The sequence below is a fragment of the Cibotium barometz genome, chromosome 6 (assembly GCF_041138505.1).
Source record: "Cibotium barometz isolate CiBa-2024 chromosome 6, ASM4113850v1, whole genome shotgun sequence".
Classification (NCBI taxonomy): Eukaryota; Viridiplantae; Streptophyta; class Polypodiopsida; order Cyatheales; family Cibotiaceae; genus Cibotium; species Cibotium barometz.
Window position 1 is genome coordinate 7602628 of NC_141051.1, and position 21044 is coordinate 7623671.

General features: G+C 42.4%; 1 protein-coding gene across 2 annotated transcripts in view; it reads left to right on the plus strand.

Annotated features, from left to right (window-relative positions):
* LOC147637388 (rab GTPase-activating protein 22-like) overlaps nucleotides 1-20657 on the plus strand; it is a 186267-nt gene extending 165610 nt beyond the window's left edge. Inside the window, exons 10-11 of one of the 2 annotated variants that reach the window (XR_015266031.1) lie at nucleotides 20064-20161; nucleotides 20266-20288. Coding sequence is in view for 1 of the 2 variants with exons in the window: in XM_086799189.1 (XP_086655315.1) it covers nucleotides 20078-20161; nucleotides 20266-20292 (111 nt within the window). In the remaining variant the exon portion in view is untranslated. Of the gene's footprint in view, nucleotides 1-20063; nucleotides 20162-20265 lie in introns of both variants that reach the window. The other variant, XM_086799189.1, reaches the window with a different exon arrangement.
* The last annotated feature ends 387 nt before the right edge of the window (nucleotides 20658-21044 follow it).

The window sequence follows — 21044 nt, forward strand, 5'->3', positions numbered from 1 at the left end:
AAGAATTCGACTGTCACACCATCCCAACCAGGTGACTTCCAATGTCCCATGCCATATAACTCATGTGTTAGCTCTTCCTCAATGAAAGTCAGATCATATCTCAAAGCAGATTTAGTGCCAACAATGTGATGCACACAATTTAGGGAAATTTTGCGAGCATCATGGACATCAGTATCCACACTAGATGAACTTTGAAATATGTGTTGATAATGATTGACACATTCAGTTGCAAGCTCCATTTTTGTGGATGTCCATGTGCCATCAAATATCTTAATACGCATAATTTTGTGTCTCTGCCTATTAGCATGCCTTTATGGATGAGCAACCTTTTATCTTCGATTTGCTTACATCTCGATCGGATTTGCCATTTTTGTATTTTTCTTTGTTGATTCACAGAGACACATGCTTTAGCTTTGCACAACACATTTTGTTCATCTTGCATAAGAGTTTGACGATGACTGAGTGTCGTGAGCGACTAGATTTGTCGCTTAGCCATTTCAACTCTTTGCATGGCGTCAACAACACAGCACTTGACATAGTCAGCAATGTCTAATGTTGGAGAGAAGGTTCCCACACGGGCATAAGAAAATATAATGCCAACCATAGTGGTGTATGATCAGAGAGTGTTGAGGCATAGTCAACGCAAAGGTTACATGAGAAAGAGTCATAATGTCGAGTGTGTAACAGATACCATATGTCCAATCTAGGCCAGTACTGAGCAAGAGCATTATGGTGATATGTGAATCTTGGAATTCGAGCAGTAGTAGAAAGCCAAAGATTAGAGGCATTTGTTTGCAAGAAGGAATTGTCCTTAGCCTGACGTTCAACATGTAACATATGAGAAGAGCCAGATGTATTATCGTCTCTTTGTGGAGAGTTGTTAAAGTCTCCAGAAACAAAAGCATTTGTCAACCAAGGATAGGAATTGAAGAAATTCCAAATCCTTTGCCGCTCATGGGAAGACTGAGATCCATACACTCTTGCAAACTCAAAAATTTCACCTGGCAAAATACATTGCACAATCATACATCGACCCAATGAATCATTATATTCCAATGGTGGCTCCTATTCATGTTGCAAAAGAAAAGCAATGCCTGAGAATTGTTTGCTTCCCGCATAGAAAATTTCATATCCAACAAAATGGCCAATTTGGCCACACCATATTCATGCTAATTATGTTCTTGCAAACAAACTATACTCTTCATATGTACATAATCCCATAAACATCTCCATTTATGAGGATTGCAAATACCCTGTACATTATAGGTAACACACTTTATTGGTAGCATCTTATGTACATGACAGAGAAATGAGTTTATTTAACTCTCATCCGTATGTAGAGATCTCCCTGAATCCCGCAATACATTCCAAATAATATCATGCTTATCAAAGAGCTGAGTACCTCTAGTACAAACTTGAACCCAATTACTTGAGACCACGTTGGCAGTTGGAACATTATGAGCTACATTCTCCTGGGTCTGGGTCCAATTACAAGTGTTGTACAGAGGCGCCGTGAAAGTCTTTTTTGGAGCAACAAAACCATCCTTATCCGCTGTAACTTTTCTCTTTAGTCTTGCCAGATGGCACAGCCTTACTGGTGGAGGCTTGCTGATTATCTACAGGCAATGAGCCTTTTGGTTTTTCTTGGTGCTTAGCCATAGTAGCAAAGGGCGACATAGGAAAGGCATTTGCAATAGAATTAGAAGGCAAAATTGATGCCACCAGAGGTTGGGCCACAGCTCGTGGTTTGTAAATGACAGTGGGGTCATTTTTGGAGATATGCCCGAACTGTTTACATTTAAAGCATGCACAAGCAAAGGTGTCCCAAATAAGCTCATAATTCCGATGGCCAATCCCAAGCTGTCGAAGCTGTCTATTATCAATTTTATTCCAATAGAGACCGAGGGAACAACATGCCTAGTTGTATTCTAGAGAATCATAAAACGATTTCCATCTTCAATACGTTGAGGAGGATAAATCACCTTACACTATAAAAGAAGCCAAAATAGGAAAATGTTCATGGAAATGCTCTGGGAAATGCTTCACTGTGACCCACACCGGGCATTTATGCTTAATGACACTTTCGTAGTCTGTAATCGTCGACCACGTTAATACATGAACCAACTCAGTGCCAAACATTAGAGGTGATGTAAACCCAGTAGGGCGTGCAGCGACAGACTCAACCACATGTCAAGGAGTTATAGAGAAAGAGGGGGGAGAGAAAGAAGGGTGAAGGGAATCTTGCACAGTACACCACACTGAGGAATAATCCACGAGCTTTTCCAAGCCAGGACCAACACAATTAATGAATACATTATCAAACAAATATGTCGATGTAGAAGGTCGGGTGGAAGTCGGTGTTGAGGCACAAGATCTATGATGCCTAGACAAGGATGATCCACAAGAATCTCTTCACCGGGCTAGTACCAAAGTATGAGTCAAATTTCCAAATCTTAAAAGATGACCAAGAGAACTTAATCCCCAATTTGTATAGATCTTTAAGAAATCTCTTCGAAGGAGCAAACACTAAGATGATGCTTTAACCCTTCTCTGTTGGTGAAGTTTTGAACCAAGTATCAAATCCTTGGATGAGAACTTAAGAGTGCAGTACTTGGCGGCTAGTACCAAAGTATGAGTCAAATTTCCAAATCTTAAAAGATAACCAAGAGAACTTAATACCCAATTTGTATAGATCTTTAAGAAATCTCTTCGAAGGAGCAAACACTAAGATGATGCTTTAACCCTTCTCTGTTGGTGAAGTTTTGAACCAAGTATCAAATCCTTGGATGAGAACTTAAGAGTGCAGTACTTGGCGGCGGCTGAAGGTGGCACCATTGCACATGGCGATAGACAATGGCTCAGGGCGGCGCTTCAGAGGCAGTAGGTGGCTCTGAGGAAAAGGTAGCTGGCAACTTTTGCGTTGGTGCCAGCGGCTGGCTGAATCAGGTAGCACAGGCGGCGACAGGCGAAACAGTATTGCGCAGAAGGTACTAGGCGGCACAACACTGACAGAGCAAGGAGCGACAAGAGGAGCAAGGCGGTGGTGGAGGCAGAGGGCGGCACAGTGCCGGCGAAGCTGGCAGAACAGGGCAGAAACTGGCGGAGTTGTTGGCGACAGAGTGCTGTACGGAGGCAGCCAGATAACGATGATGATGAAAAAGACGAGCTCCAAAATAATCTCCACACTCTTGGTCTATGGATTCAAGAGGGATCCATGCTTCTTTTATACTTGTGAGAGGCCCTACTTTTTGCCAAAAGTGGGTCTAGCTTTTCTTTTTACTTTTTTTAGTCTGCTTTTGTCTTATTTGACTTTAAATAATAAAATATTACTCAACTTTAATAAGAGTTGTTTTGTTATGCTTTTCCAACTTCAGAGCCTTGCTTTTTGGCCCTGGGATTGCTTTTGGAAAAGCGGCGCTCCTTTTTGGTTCAGCATAGTCCCCTTGACTTTTTGCTTTTCCATGCTTTTTGACTAGAGCTGGTGCTTTTTCATGAGCCAACTTCAAGATCCCTGACCAATGTTTTCATCCATCAGTCCATGTGTCCGCGCATGAGTTCCATCATGTGAAAAAGAGCTAGGAGGGCACAGTTGTCCTTAACTGTGGGATACAAATGTTCCATATGTTCCTAGTACATATAGCCATATTTTCTCAAGTACATCATGTACATTCATATGTTTCTTTATACTAGCCCCATCTGGTGGTCTTGTGCATTTGTTCTTTCCTCATATATGTGGTGTCTAATGCTCATTTGGCAACATCTCCTTGGGTTGTCGGGCATCGTTGCCATCCAAAACTAGAGCATGTCCAATTAACCATTACATAAGCAAGACAATGATCAATTCCATTTCAATATGAATATATACAAAGAAGATGAAATATAGGTACAATCTTTCCCTCTTAAATCTGCCTTATTCACGAGACGTCTATGCACGTACTTCAAATTCATATGGACCAACCGCTTCCAAGAATCTCTGGATAGTCCTTAAAAGTATATTTCTGGCATCCATTTCGCATCCAAAGGCGAGTAATTCTTAAACTTCAAGAGGAACTTTCTGACCACCGTCTTTTCTCTTTTTCTCACGGAATGGAATACAATTTGTTCCGGTTGCAAAATTTCTTCTTGTTCTTCCACACCTAGTGGATCCTCCAATATAGACTCCTCTAGGGGGTAGTCCTATATATGGTTTCAATAGGCTGACATGGAACTCATTATGTATCCTCCAATGATCTGGAAGGTCCAATGGATAGCGAACATCGTTGATCTTCTCGGTAACCTAAAAAGATCCATAATATCTAGGGGCAAGCTTGGTTCCTTGTGCTCATTAGCTTTAGACTTTTTGAGTTTGGGTTTTTGGAATCTCAATAAGACCCAATTCCCTTCTTCAAAAGTGACCTTCTATGCTTATCTACAGCTTTCTTTTGCTTGTCTTGAGATGTCTCAATAGCCCTTTAAACCTATGCAAAGGCTGTATCCAAGTCTTGAACAAACTCGTCCGCATGGAAGATCTCTTCCTTGGTCTTTAGAATGGGCAACAACAATGGTTTGCCATAAATAATCTCAAAAGGAGCTTTGCCTGTCAAGGAGTGAACGATGTTGTTGTAAGCAAACTCAACCAAAGGCAAATACTTCTCCCATTGATTCTTAGCTTTAAGAGCATAACACACCCACATCAAAAGTTACATTCTTGCTCTTAAAAGAAAACCTAATCTTGTTTCTAGCCCAATCAATGGTCGGACCTATCTTCTTATGCTAGGGTATACCCAAAATTACGTCACAATGTCCAACTTTGCCTACGACAAAGTTCTCATTTTCACTGTCTCCAATCTGTAAGCGAAGCTTTCCCAAGATAGGAGTCACCTGCAAAAATAGAAGCTCCAAACCTATCCGTTCATAGCTTCAACCACTCGGGGATGAATATAGTGGTGGATAGCACCACCGTCGAAATGGATAAGCACGGGTTAGTTAGCCACTTTTTCCCGAGCCTTGAAAAGTTGCCTTCTCTCTGGCAGTGTATCATCCTGATGTTGAAGTTCCTTTGGCAATGCATTGGGCTGGGGCCGCTTGGCTTCTTGGTTTGGCCAGTCAGTACTTTTTACAGCCATATGTCCCTTCTTCCCACATTGGAAACACTTTCCTTCTTTGACATATTCTTCAAGTCGCTTGTTGGATAACTTCTTTTAGTAAAGTGTAGGTTTATCCCCCGTCTTGTCCTTCTTCTCATGTTACTCATTTCTTGATTGAGATCCTGCTTTGAACCTCTTCTTTTGGGTTGGATCTTGATTTTCGTTCATTGATTTGCCCACCATCCAAGGCATGTGAAGGGCTTCAGCTTGCAGGGCTTTGTCTTGTGCTTCTTCCAAGGTTTTCGGTCCCGCCATGTAAACTGCTTGCATAAGCTTAGGTTGCAATCCATTCACAAACTTACGCATTTTCATTAGTGATGGAATGGGAGTATAAGAAGTAAATTTCAATGAGAGTTGAAAAATTATTAAGGTTAAGTTGCCACATTCTCACCGACTTTTTGTTTTACCTCATCGCATTCCTTCTCCACATCTTCTTCAAAGTTTGCGAGAAGAAACTTCTTGTTAAACATGGTCTTGAAGTTGGTCCATGACTTTGGCTCGGTCCCATCTTACACCACCTTTAGCCACTAATTCAAGACGGCATCCTTTAAATGCATACGAACCATGCGATGTTTGGACTTTTCGGAGAAGTCCTGGCCTCCAAAGACAGCATCAAGCTGTTTGATGAAGGATAAGACTTTTTGGGTGTCCCACTTTCCATAAAAAATATTTAACTTGACGCTGTTCTCTCCTGGCTTGAAGTCCTTTTTGCCAGTTGGAGGCTCTTTTTCCTTGCTTGGCCAAAAGAAGTTGCATTGGAGAGAGGAGGCCTAGGGGTAGTCCCTCTATTTCCTCCATGGGTAGTGGATCGGGTAGCTCTGGATCCTTCTGCAATAGTGACTCCTTTGGCTTGAAGATAGGGTTTGGCAGCTTTCACTCTTTTAGCATCGGTGGCTTGGTCTTTGATGAAATCTTCGAACATCTGAGCCCTTCTATGATCCTGTTCCTTCTTGGCTCTCCAATCTAGGAACTCTTTATCTTGGAGAAATTGTCTAAACTGCTAGAAATCTCGGTACTCAGCCACTGTCATAGCTACTGTCTCATGAGAGAGAGATTGTCGGTCTTGGTTCCCATCTTGAAGTCGTGGGTTGGCCTTATGATTGTCCCTTTCAATAGGCCCTTGGTATCCCTCTACTCTTGCCATGGTTCTGTCACCCCAAGAAAGATTTCCTTGCTTTGATACCACTGTAAACCTAGTGGGGCGTGCAGCGAAAGACTCAACCACGTGTCCAAGAGTTATAGAGAGAGAGAGAGGGGAGACAAAGAAGGGTAAAGAGAATCTTGCACAGTACACCACACTAAGCGGGGAACAGTCCCCGTCCCCTTTTAGGAATTTATTTAGGAACAATCCACGAGCTTTTCCCAATACAATCAATGCATACAATATCAAACAAATATGTCGATGTAGAAAGTCGGTGTTGAGGCACGAGATCTCTGATGCCGAGCACACCACAAGGATGACCCACAAGAATCTCTTCACTGGGCTAGTACCAAAGTATGAGTCAAATCCCCAAATCTCAAAGATGACCAAGAGAACTCAATACCCAATTTGTAGTAGATCTTCAAGAAATCTCTTCGAAAGAGCAAACACTAAGATAGTGCTTTAACCCTTATCTTTGTTGATGAAGTTTTGAACCAAGTATCAAATCCTTGGATGAAAACCTGAGAGTGAAGCACTTGGCGGTTGAAGGTGGCACCATTACACACAACGGTAGGCAATGGCTCAAGGTGGCACTTGAAAGGCGGGAGGTGGCTCTCACCAGAGGTGGCAAGCGAATGTTGCACTGGTGGTGCTAGCACTGTTGGTGCTGACGGCTGGCTGAATTAGACAATGCAGGCGGCAACATGCGAAACTGGGCTACACAAAAGGTACTAGGCAGCGCAACGCTGACAACGTAGTTACCAGAAGTTTCAGATTTGCTTGATTTGAAACGGGTTTCAAAAACGTTTAAAGTTCCATATTTTTTTGAAACGGCAAAAAAAAGTTTCAAACAAAAATGCATATATATATATATTAACATAGAATGTTCAACAGTACAAGAAACAAGTGTTTAGGCCTTAGCCTATTTCAGCAAGCAAAATACTTGAAAAACATGACTCGTGAGAAAACACATTGGATTCATTATTATTCAATGTAAACAGTGATTCAATGCTAGAAAACAACACCCATATTCATCTATCTAGAATCTACATTCCATACATGATATTGGGCAGCCAAGAGGCTGGTACTTCACTTAACACAATGATAAAAAACATCATAATAAAGATAAATCATGATGACTCCCAAGAGTCACGACAATCACACAATGTCCCACGGTCCACCAAATCCAAAAAAAGTACATAGATAAATGACTCGAGACTCATGAGAGTTCAAGACTCATCCTCCTGCCCATCATCCTCATCCTCCTCTCCATCATCCTCATCCTCCTCTCCATCACGTTGATTCTCACTCACGAGAGTTCAAGACTCATCCTCCTGCCCATCATCCTCATCCTCGAGACTCATGAGAGTTCAAGACTCATCCTCCTGCCCATCGTCCTCATCCTCCTCTCCATCATCCTCATCCTCCTCGACTCATGAGAGTTCAAGACTCATCCTCCTGCCCATCATCCTCATCCTCCTCTCCATCACGTTGATCCTCACTCACGATTAGTACCGTTGGTTGAGTCCTCAAATGCCTCATGCTCATGGATCTGCTAGTGTCGCACTGGTACTAGCAAGTGCCCAGAATCGTGTACCATGAGATGTAGTTGTAATCTCCTCATACAACATGGAATAGATCTCTCTCTCCTCCTGAGGGATGTCGAGGATCTCCTTGCACTTTGTGATATCAATCAGGATTGACTTGGCGAGGCTCGATAGGGTTACCTTTCTGCTCTATCAATCGCAAGTTGCAATGAGAGAACACAAGCCTCTCCAACTGTGTAGTTGAGAGCCTATTCCTCTTCTTGGTGTGGAAAAGTACCCATGTACTCTAGTTTTTCTCTCAAGGTCCTGAACTCCAATCTTGTGAGAGAACTCTCATGGCAATGCGTCTCTGCAAATAAAAATCACCACCATTCATCATTGAATAGAAGTATAAGACTGAAAATATTCTTAGACAAGTTATACTTAGTAACTTGTTACTTACCAAGTCTGGAGTATCAATGCCATATTTCTCCCACCAAGACACAAGCTCCAATTGTGTGTTCCTCAGTTCTCTTGTTGGCCGTCCAAACATGTGGCTATTGTTTCGATATATGAGAAGCTCATCCTCTAGCTTTCTCATAAGTTGCACATTAGCTCTTCACTCAAGTACTGCTCCTCACTTCTCCAAAGAGGATGCAAAATGTGTGCAACTGCGTGGATTGGCCTATGAAACCAATCCTAGCGTTGGTTCTATATCTCCCTAATTTCTTGAACTCTGCATACGAGTTGAAAGTTGCAAGTGGAAAACCAAAAAGTAAGCAATGAGCATATAATTCAATCTTCTAATTTCTATGATCTATCTAACTTCAAGAGAAATACCTTTTAGGAGACAATAATGTACAAGCATCGAGGGCTTCTCCAATCTTGTCCATGAACTCATAGAGGAGCCCAATCGTACTCCCCTCCATGTCTGTGAGTTGAAGGACACTATACATGGGATTGAGTGTCTTGACAAGTGCCTGCACATCATTTCACCAAGTCTCCCTCATGACCATACGAGCAAATGAAACTGACTTTGGTGCATCTGTCATCCCATGTTGCCCATTCACGACATACCACTATGCGCTTCAGGCCATGGTATAGCCTCTGGACCACAATGAACATGTAGGCAAAGCGGGTTTTGGATGGCTTCAAGACTTTACATCAAAGTACACCCATACTTTACTCAAGTAGTCTTAAGAGACTCCATCTTTGTCTCAACTGCTAGCTTCTCTCTCCGAAGCTCTGTAGTACGCAAGGCCTCATATGAGGGACCATCCCACTCAACCTATGCATGAGATTGCTCTAATTGTTGTCCTCCATCGAGGAGTCTACAAAATATTGAAGGACAATGCACACTGCACAAAAAGCTTGGTTATCTCCCTTGTTGCATCCTTCATGGCAACCTTTTGAAACCCTACATGCCCTTTCTTCAACAAAGGTAAAGCTGTCCTCTCTGCTCAAGGTTGTGAGCGAGAGCTACTCCTAACAGTAAAAGTCCCATGATGCTGACTTTGCATGTCACCTACTATAGAATCTTGCTCTTCCACAGTCATGGCAGGCTCTCTTAAATGCTCAAGATCCATGATCTCCTCAACAGGAAGGCCTAGTACTATCCTTAGCCTTCCAAGCCTTAAGGCTTTCATAAACGTGCCTTGGTAGGACCTTGACATGGCCCTTTGTATGTGTGAAGTGTGCCTTCAACAGTGTAATGCTGCCAGGATGCACCTTTGCACAAAAATTGCACCTTCATTTTCCTGAACCTGAGCCTACATACTTGCTCTCCCATGTGACATTGCTCCACAAGGGATCCTATGTGCGAGGCATCTTGCAAAGTTGCAAGAGAAATACCCTGTTGCCTGCATAGGTTATGGGAAAAAATCCCCATTTTAGTTGTAGGAAAAAAAGCTTGATTTTACACCCTTATAAATATTGCCAACACAGAAGGCCATAGGCTATAGCTGCACATATATAGAAGCATATGCCAAAAAAAGGGATATAGGCTACAAGCAGCAAGCCAGTGCAGCATATATAGTTATTAGTATAGAAATATATGCAAAAGGAAAATGAAACACCTAGGCTTACCTTGAGGCTTGGTAGCAGGCTAGGACAACAGTTGTGAAGGTGGACAGGTCACAGTAGTCGGCCACAGCAGTCGGCTATGAAACGTGAGGGTGGACAGGTCATAGGAGTCGACCAGCAGTCGTGAACGGGTGGAGTTGACAGCAGTCGGGACTCCGGACTCTCGGTCAGTAGTCGGGTGGACAATAGTCTTGAGATGGCCAACCATACACAGGCGGCACCAATGAGAATCTGCGGTTCTTCCTCTAACGGAAAGTCGGCGCATATGTGATAAGACTTTTTTTTGGAAAAAAGGTTGGATAAAAAACACGTTTCAGTAAATGAAACTTTTACGAAACGTTTCAGTCTGTTTTAATGTTCTGAAACACGTTTCAATGCTACATTGGCTGACAAAGCAGGCGGCGATAGGAGGAGCAAGGCGACGCTGGAGGCACAGGGCGACGCAGCGCCGGCGGAACAAGGCGGAGATTGGCAGAGCAAGGCGGAGATTGTTGGCGGCGGAGTGTTGTATGGAGGCAGCCAGATAACGATGATGATGAAAAAGACGATGAGCTCCAAAATAATCTCCACACTCTTCTTTTGTCTTTTTTGACTTTTAATAATAAAATATTGCTCAACTTTAATAAGATTTCTTTTGTTATGCTTTTCCAACTTTAGGGCTTGCTTTTTCGAACAGCGGCTTTTAGCTTTTTGGTTCAGCTCAGTCTCCTCTTTCCAAGAGTGACCTTGGCTCACGGTCAACCAATTTCTATTTTTCTGTGCTTTTTGATCAAAATTGGTGCTTTTTCATGAGCCAACTTCAAGATCCCTGTTCCAATGCTTTCATCCATCTGTCCATGTGTCCGGGCATGAGTTCCATCATGTGAAAAAGAGCTAGTAGGGCCAAATAATTACAGGCGATTTCTCTAGCAAAGCTACTTTGTGTTTGGAAAGAACATCATAAAATCCTCTTGCAGCCCAATACACACCATCAACTACATTTCCGTGCAATTATGATTTTATCCATTGTGCCACCTCATTCGCAAGAGGCATTTTGCCTGGAAAAAAAACCACTGCAGCATTTTATGAGAGCTTCTTGAGTGGTGAGACCACCGAAGGGAGAGGGATATCAAACCGAAAATCAAGATCGAGCAATTGTGAATCCTCTTTACTGTCCACAAGTCATCAAGTAGTATATCATGAACAAAACGTTCCTTAGGAGATAACTCCTAGAGAGATTTGCCAAGTTCAGTATAGAGAACCTTATTCCTATGCTCATTATTCTTGTGAGCATGATGATAAACCTTGATATTCACATTCTGGTCTGAATCCAACTGATCCGAAGAAGAGTCCATATTGAAGCACGCACTGAAGTGAGATTTTGTTGTTCAGTACACGCACACCCACACCCACACACACACACACAAAGGATTGTACACGGAAGAAAAAGCGAGGAGCAGGTGTTGAGCAGAGAGAAAAAACAGAGCAAAGAGAGAGAGCAGGTCGCAAGCAAGGGTGCGTCAGAGTACAAAGTTGCATGAGGTTGCATTAGAAGGGTTGCAGGTCGAGAGCACAGTGTACACCTGTTCACGCACACGTGCGTGCATGAAGGCATGTACATTTGATGCATAGGAGCAGAGTAGATAGTGCGGACGAGGGTGCCGCAGAATCGGAAGTAGGCAGAAGGCGCTTTGCAAAGGTGCTTGCAAACGCGCATACAAAGGACTTCTCTCACCTCACACTTTTTTTTTTTTAGTAATACATTATATTACTAGTGGGAAACCTCCAAATGGAGGAGAAAACCCACAATCAGAACACAAAAAACATGAGGTAAGTTACCAGCCTAGCCGTCCAACTATGAAAAGGCTAAAATTCAAAAGCAATCAAAGAATACTTGTAGCTAATGCAAGGGAAGACCTCCAAGGTCAAAAGAATCTTGAAGAGATAAAAGAAGGTACCTCCTGAAGAAAGAAAAAGGGGGAATATCTTGTGTGGCAAAGATCATCTGAATTCTTGTGTGATAAATGGACCATAGGGCCCAAAATCTAGTCCACGCAATGAAAGTTTCAAATTTTGGCAAAGTGGGGGAAATGTTGCCAAATAGCCAAAAAAAATTTTTTTGCCAAAAGATCTACCCACAAGTCTCACAGGAAGGTGTTCTGGCAATCTATCTAGAAGTGCACGGGAATGGGGGCAAGATTATAGAAGATGACAGATTGTCTCACGTGGATGCGAACATCTTCTACAAGATGCGGGAGCAGTATGTCTTTTGGCTAGAAAACTGCCAACCGATAAAGCACCAATGAGGCTTTTGTAGAAAGAGACTTTGTGTTTGAGGGGTAATTTACTCTTCCAAATCTTCGAGAGACACCCTCCACCACCCAGAAGGCTTGATGTGCCATAATGAGTTTCCATGAGCTTGTATCCAAGGAGGAGGAAGAAGCAATTTGTATACATTGGCTGCAGTCAGATTGCGAAGGGGTAGTATACGGTAGCTTACATTTTGACACACCAATATCCAATCATTCAAGCTATGACTCAATTCTTTTTTTTTTTTTTCCAGAAAGAGACTTCTATTAAGTATGAAAAAGACATACAACAATCAGAGCTATAAGCTCACCCCAATATGTAAGGTGATTTCAATCACTGAGGAGCATCATGATGATATGAAAGACCTGTGGGACTAGAGGAAAAGAAGATGCCATGGTCCCACTCCCGCATAAATATTACGCGCTTTGCCTGCGCAGAACGAGAGGACCCTTGAATACGAGTCCAAGTAGCCATAAGAGTATGGATGATATCACCCCATACAGTACTAATGCACTGAGACCCAAAAATCTGGACACCCTCAATAGCCTTCGTGCATCTAGCTGTCCAGATCTGGCATGCTGTAATATTGGCAACAATCTCCCAACTAGTGTCAATCCTCTGTCTTGGGGGTGTATAATCAGAGTGAGGGACATTCTGCAATAAACCATGTTGGGCAATACCTATACGAATGAAAATAGCAGAATGTGTACCACTGCTCCATAAAAAAACTATGGACCGGACTTGGAGAGCCAAGCAACTACCCCCCAAGTCACATGCATGGCTTGGCCACTCAATTTGCCCATAAGTTGGGCTACAAAACCCCAAATCTATTGTGCATTGCTGCATCCCCATAAACAATGTTGCACAGTCTCAGAATCTGCCACACACCTAAAGCAGGAAGGTGCTACACCGAAAACTGATCTCCACTGATTGGTGGGGAGACCACCATGTAAGTGACTTTTATCACACATGTGCCCTGTCTAAGAGGCAAGAGGCCTTGGATTTAGAAAGGGAGCTATTAGACATAGATTGGCTGCCTTACTACAGAAAGAGCACGAGAAACATCCTCATGCTCAATGGGTTGTAGATTCTTTATGTATTGTTAGGGAAGAACTTCATGACTCTCTTGAGGAGCGCGCGGAGTACCGTTTCCATGCCCAGGAATCCTTTTGGACACAGATGGGTGGCAGATGCAACAAACATTTCTTTGCTACTCACGGCCCATCTCATGCCAGAGATTGCGCTAGGCAGTTGCAGAATTCACATAGCACTCTTCACTCAGATCCTCTTATGGTTAGACAGATTGCCATTGATTTCTATTGCCAGCTTCTTAGTGCTGAGCCGCACTCTGATTTGAGACACAAGGCATAGAGGAAGGTTTGGAATGCATTGCCACATTTGATCACTGAGGAGATGTGTGCCGCTCTGGATGCCCCTTTTCTATGCAGGAGTTCAGTCATGCTCTTCATGCCTTACCTCATGGTAAGTGTCCAAGGGAGGATGGCCTCTCCCCTGTTTTTTTCTCATTACTTCTTGTGATGAGATTGGGGCTGAGATCACATTGGCTCTCCAGGAGATGTGGGACACAGGTTCTATGCCATCTTCTCTCACTGAGGGGCTTATTTATCTTATTCCTAAGAGTGGGGATAAGACATTGATTGGCTAGTGGAGACCTATCACCTTACTTGGGATTTCATATAAGATTCTTGCTAAGGCAGTGAGCATTAGATTGCAACCAATTTTGCAAGATGTCATTCATGATACTCAAAATGGATTCTTACATGGCAAGAGCATCTTTAATAAATAACATTTTCTCGTTTTGGGAGGCCGTCGAATGGGCTAGAGCGAGTAATCAACCCTTAGCCATTCTGCTCTTGGATTTTGAGAAGGTCTATGATAGAGTGGACTGGGACTTCCTTGAGGGTACTCTTAGCCATATGGGCTTATCTTAGAGATGGATCAAGGGAGTTTTATGCATGTATCGTGATGCCCTCAGTAGAGTGCTCACTTGTGGTGAATAGAGGAGAGTGGTTTCAGATTCTCGCTCAGTACGACAGGGTTTCCCTTTAGCCCCATTATTATATATCGTAGTTCCAAAGGCCATGAGCATCGTTCTCCGCTCCACTATTGGTATTTCTAGATTGAGGCTGCCTCTTTGTAGTCAAGAGGAACTGGTTGACTTTGAGTTAGCTGATGACACAACCATGTTCTTGGAGGCTTCACATATATGCTTATGATCCTTCCGGGTAGCACTAGAGGAGTTCTGTTTGGCAGCAGGGGCTCTCATTAATTGGCACAAATCTGTTGGTTTTTGGGTAAGTGATTCACCGAGAGTTGCTTGGGGTGTAGAGCTTGGTTTTACTTGGATCAATAAAGGATGCACTGCTAGATATTTGGGATGCTCAGTTGGGATTGATATTTCTCATGCACAACAGTTTGCTCCGGTACTTACGAGTATCCGGAAGAAGCTCCTTCATTGGAGCTCTAAGAGAATAGATATAGCTTCGAGAGCTTTGGTGGCTAATCAGGTGGTCTTTGCCTCAGCTTGGTTTATTGCCTCTTGTTGGTGCTTCTCTCGTGCGTGCATTGCTCAATTGCAGAGATTGATCTGCAATTTTCTCTGGTTGGGTTCGGATGGCACCTCAGACACTCGTGCCAGGGTAGCTTGGCTCACAGTTATTCAGCCCAAACGAGAGGGAGGCTTGAATATTATCGATCTGGATGTTCAGTGCTGCAGGGCATTGCTTTGCAAACTTGTGGTCAGAGGTTTCCTACCAGGCATTGAGCCTTGGAAGGATTTTTTTTCATTAAAGATTTCTGGATGTACACCCCTAGGTTGGGAGAGACTGGATGCCCAACACGATTTTTGTTCACAGAGGCTGATATCAAGGCACCATCTTCCCCTCTGATTGCAGCGATTGTCTGACCATGGAGAAGCATGAGATCTTTTCTGCAACAAAGGCTTCCTAGGTCTTTGGATGAGGTTGACCGACAACCTATTATGTGGAACAAGCTCATCAGGGATGAGGCCGGTCAGCCACTTGGTGCATCTCGTTATATGCAGTGGTCAGGATGGGAGAGATGTGCATACACAGTTCTTTCTTGGAAGACCTTTAAGAGTCTTCCAGAGGATCGGAGAGCTGCATCCATTCAGCATCTTAGGGGCTCTCGCACTCGAATTGATCAGATTGATGCACCTATTTTGCATGAGTGGCTCTCTGGGACCTTTCATGGAGACTATCGTCCGAGTTGGCTAGGAGTTTTTTTGAGGATAGGCATACCTCTGTAGGTCATTGCTCTCTCGGGCCAAGACGCTACAGATTGCATCATTTACTCTATCATGCCTGGAGGGAGATTGAGGAGATGTAGTATGGAGGAGATCATCCTAGATACTAGGCTTAGTCAAGTGAGGATTGTTGATCGTTCGGGGAAGCATTGGTTCATTGACCCTTCTCCTCAGATAATGACTCATGGCTCTTGGTGTTTGTGGTTATATGGTGGCAATCCTATTAGATATCTTTAGTGGGATCCACGAGACTGGGAGTGGATTGATGCCTTCGATCCTTTTGAAAGCCTTCCTTTTTTTAGTTTCACCGTCTAGAATGCCACGCTTCTCTTTACTCGACAGATGCATAGGATCCCTACTCTCAAGCCTCATTGGGATGATATTTCTCCAGTGATACAACACAAATATTGGCATAGACTTTGGCACTCATACAGAAGGAGCCAGATCTCTCATTTCTTTTGGTAGACCTGTGAGAAATCATGAGATCTCCAAATATCAAGCATACGACGTGATAGCTCTGCATCTGAAAACAAATGATCAAGCATGCGTACATGGGGTGCTGATCCATGGCAATTCGGATCTCGAATACATAAAACCACTGGGCAATGAGCCGATTTAGAGGTGCCTATAACAATAAAAGTATGCCCCCCTCTGTCAGGCACCCAATCATCCACATAAAATCTGTCTACCCGTGCATAAATACATCCTGCATCCCTTCTCTTGTTAGACCATAAATAAAGAAGAGTGGATGGTCTCCTCGAAATGTCATCCTCATGCCAACAATCTTTGCCATGAATGGAGAGTATAAACCTCTCCCAAGACGCTCTTTCAAGAGGATGCGCCAAGCCCTCATGTCCACCTCTTTTATCCATTGGCATCTCAACCATGTTAAAATCCCCACCAATAATCCAATGGTCGGCCGACTTGAATCTAGTGGGCGATCGACTTGAATCCAAATAAAAATGCTGCTTAAATAAAAGGGAAACAGGGGAGGACAAGGCGGGTGTGGCAAGGTAGAAGCAGAATGCGGGAGCAACAAAGGCGGGTGCCCTATGACTCAATTCCAAAGGAGGTAGAGGCTGAAAATCATGCAGTAAAGAAGCTATGATTCGCCATATCGCTCTATAATGTAAACCTACATTGTAAAGTGTTATATCTTGTGGAAAAGAAAGAACATAGCTCCTATCATTCACCACATCCTCAACATATCTAATTGCTTTGGTATAAAGGAAATAAGCCTTTCGCGGCTGTAAAAGAGCAAGAGGCTGTTGAAATGCACGACTGCAACGAATGCTCTCTGTGTGAAGGGAGTTGGCTTGATCAGGCGGTCTACCAGACCACATCAGAGTCTGCCAGTCTTGAATTAATTTTAGTGGAAAATGGGCATCCAGGAATGCGCCCCTCTAAGTATCCAAATATAACCTGAGATGAGTAATCATCCAATGGCCAAAAGTTAAGAGTTTTCATTGCTGCAACAAGACTTGATAACATTAAAGTCGAGGGTTGTTTTTGCTCCAAGAAACTCAAAAGAAGAGAAGCTTTTCTAGGAATAACATGAAAGTGTAAATTCAGTATATTGAGGCCACCATGCATTCTTGGAGTACATACCAAATGCTTTTTGAGTAGCGGTGTAGCCTAATGGGAATTGTGTCCACCTTAGTAGGCCACAAACATGCTAATGTTGCAAACATGAAACTATCCAAATCGGCCAAAGACCAGGGAACAAGAGGCAAGTGAAACTGAACAGCCAGGTAGATAATTTCCAATATTGAAGTTTGAAATTCAGCTTGTCCAACACCTATTGTCATTCTCTCTTTAGAGAGACTTTCCAGCTCAGAGGATACCCAAGATGTGTGACCATCTGTTCTAGTGAAATTATCTGGCCCGACCAAAGAATAGAGTGCCAATCACAATGCTTAAGTTGTAGAAGCTTGGTCTAAGCAAAATTAATTTTCAAGTGTGCCGCAAGAGCATTCAGATCCAAAGCATCCATAATTATTTTAATATTATCTTGAGTATTGCTTGGAAAGAAAAACGAGTCATCCGCATAAGCTTGGCTAACAAAGTGATTTACACCCGAAATCTTTATGCCATGTAGCTTGTTCTCTGCAAGCAGTTTGTCCATGAATAAGAGCATGGGATGAGTGGCTATTGCATAGAGCAATGCACTGAGGGAGCAACCTTGTCGCATTGATTTGCCTAGAGACCAAATATCTGAAAGACCCTTGTGTAATATACATCGAGCAGTTCCTCCTTCATAGAGCGAGGAAATAATATTTCTCATCTTAGGCCCAAATCCCATATTTTTCCATGACATTGGCAATAGACTGCCATTGTACCGTATCAAATGCTTTTTCTATGTCAATTTGCATTCTGAGTACATCCTGTTGAGTATATTTCACATATTCAATGCCAATGTAAGCATTGGCAATGTTATCCATTATTTGCCTTCGAGGCACAAAATTATGTAGCTTGTTCTCTGCAAGCAGTTTGTCCATGAATAAGAGCATGGGATGAGTGGCTATTGCATAGAGCAATGCACTGAGGGAGCAACCTTGTCGCATTGATTTGCCTAGAGACCAAATATCTGAAAGACCCTTGTGTAATATACATCGAGCAGTTCCTCCTTCATAGAGCGAGGAAATAATATTTCTCATCTTAGGTCCAAATCCCATATTTTTCCATGACACTGGCAATAGATTGCCATTGTACCGTATCAAATGCTTTTTCTATGTCAATTTGCATTCTGAGTACATCCTGTTGAGTATATTTCACATATTCAATGCCAATGTAAGCATTGGCAATGTTATCCATTATTTGCCTTCGAGGCACAAAATTATATTGTGCAGGGTGTAGACCCTCATATAAGATGTTCTTCAAACGGTTAACCAGCATTTTTGCAACCAGTTTGTGAACCACAAGCATAAGAGTTATTGGTCTTCAATCCGATAAAGATGCGTTTGGGAAATAAACGAACCAATCCCTCTTTCCAGGAAGAAGGGAGTCCCTCCGAATGCCAACCATTAACCATAAAAAGCAGCTCAGATTTCAATATATTCCAAGACCCAGAAAAAATTCTACCGTCAGGCCATCCCAGCCAGGGGATTTCCATTTACCCGAATTGTGTAGTGCATGTTGTAGTTCATCCATGGTGAATTCAACCTCCAAATTAGATGCCTGATGTTGGGACACAGTTCTATTTACATTGCGAAGCAATTGGTGCCTTGCATCCATAATTCGTTGAGTTGGTTCATTGGGGGCAGTAAAAAGGTCATTGCAGTAGCCATAAACTTCCCTTTCTAATTGTTGCCTACTGTCAATCCAACAATCATCCTGACTCTAAACTCTAATTCATTGCAAAGTCCTGGAAGCATGTAAGCCCCTGAAAAATCCTTTAGACGAGCAACCTGTCTTTTAGAGGTTTTTGTCTGAACCTGATTTGCTTGTTGTGCAGCTTTCTTCATCATTTCTCTTAAGACAAATGCTTACTTGCATCAATGCCTCTTGCTCTGAATTATGAAGACTTGTTTGATGACTACATTCAGTAAGTTGTTGAGCTACGAGTTTGGCATCCTTCACTTCACGTCTTTCTTCTCCCAAAAACCGTTTACCATAATAAAAAATAACAGCGTGCATGCGAGTGGCGAATCTGCGCCAAGCCTCGTCAATATCAACAAACATATGCATCTTCAAGGGCTGCATTGCATGAGCGACCAAATCAATGAAGAGTTGATGTTGTAGATAGCTATTGTTGATCAGCAGTAGCCTTTTTTGTGGGAGTGGTTCATCCATAGTCAATATGTCAAAATACAGCATTATCCACAATGGGTAATGATCTGAAAGACACATTGAGTAGTCCATGGACATTTTGCTAGCGAAAGTATCATATTGATTTGCATTCAACATGCACCATCTGTTCAGACGAGCCATTGTGATGAAAAGTATACCCTTGCATGGTAGGCATCAAGTGTTTCCACAAATCACATGCTCCCATATATTAAAAAAGATAACCTCACACCCCCCCCCCCCCCCCCACACACACTTTTTTTTTTTTTGGGTAAATCCATGAACAATATATTATCAAAGAAATTTACATGAGAGTCTCCAAAACGGAGAGCCTCAACGGGAAATCAGAAGCAAAGAGAAACTCTTTCCAAGCATGACTGATGAAGATCTCCTTGGTGGCAAGCATCATAAACAGATTGCCGTAAGGAGCTTCTAAAATACTGATAAGATTGCAAAAACGGTTTCCCAAAATATCTCATGTTGTGATCCTTGCATATGGTCCAGAAAGCCCAATATCCGACCCAGTACAAAAGTAAAGAGTAATGGACCGTGGTTGTAGGGAGTATGCCAAAAAGCCAAAAGTGTTTCCCAAAAAAAGAGTTAGGGAAACAAAGGCGAAGTAACATGGAAATTTTGCGGATGAAGGCTCCTCCCCCCCCCACACACACACAGACACACACATTTATGTATGTATATATACATATACACGTATCTACATAGATGAGCTTAACATCTACAAAGTATTATTTGTTTCAAAATGAAGAGGCAAACTATGCACACTGTAAGCGTTTGTGACATTATAATATCCTTCTTTATCTAAAGAACAGATTCTCCTCTCCAGCTTTTGAACGAAATCACGGGGAAGCTTGATGCCAAGAAAGCTTGTAAAGAGGCACTAAAGATTCACAAGAAATATTTGCTGAAGGTATGTTTGCGTGTGGATTATTGTATTTTCCCCTCGTTTTCTACAAGGCATGGATTTGGCTAAGTTTTTGTAAGGATTCATTCAGGCTTGTATTTTTTGTGTAGGCAATAAACCAGAATGGACAAATCTAAATGCCAGCAGTCATTTATAAGCTGGTGATTTACAAAGCTTTGAAGTGTGCCTTTGATTCCATAAATGTGTTACAATGCTGATTCTCTTCATGTTACAGGAAAAATCCTCTGTAAAGTGATGCGAGGTTGCCCACGCTATTTGTATAAAAAGTTTGAAAATAATCATTGAATGTGTGGTCATTAAATATTAATTAAAAAATAATGTATTGAACTAATAGATAAAAGCTGCTTTGCAATACAACAATATGTCTTCAAATCGTGCAATTGCACTTGCTGAACGAACCTTAGGGACTTTGATTGACTATGCGATATTAGTCACACTGTTTAATCAATTACATGGTGAAAAGAGAGATATATTTTGCACGCATGGGGAATATGGGTTGGAACATCTGGCCCTGAAGCATCTGTTTGAAATGGAAATGCCCTACCTCTGAGTGCATTTTATTTACGTGTTCGAAAAAGTAATCGACCGGGTCAGAAGCTGGACCCATGAACCTAGCACTAATTCAAGATTCTTGAATCTTTTAGAATAAACCTCATTGGGGCAATTAAAGAGGAACAGTAGCAGATGTCTAACAGCTTTTAAATACCTATTGGAGGTCACTGATGAGTAGACGATTTTTTCCTGCCCAAAAAAGAGACTTCTAGTAAGTATGAAAAAGTTTTACAAGAAGGGAGATTGCATACCAAGGAAGGGAAAAATCTCAACCAATCTGGTGCCTTGTGTTGCGAGCAAGGTTGCATATGAGAGA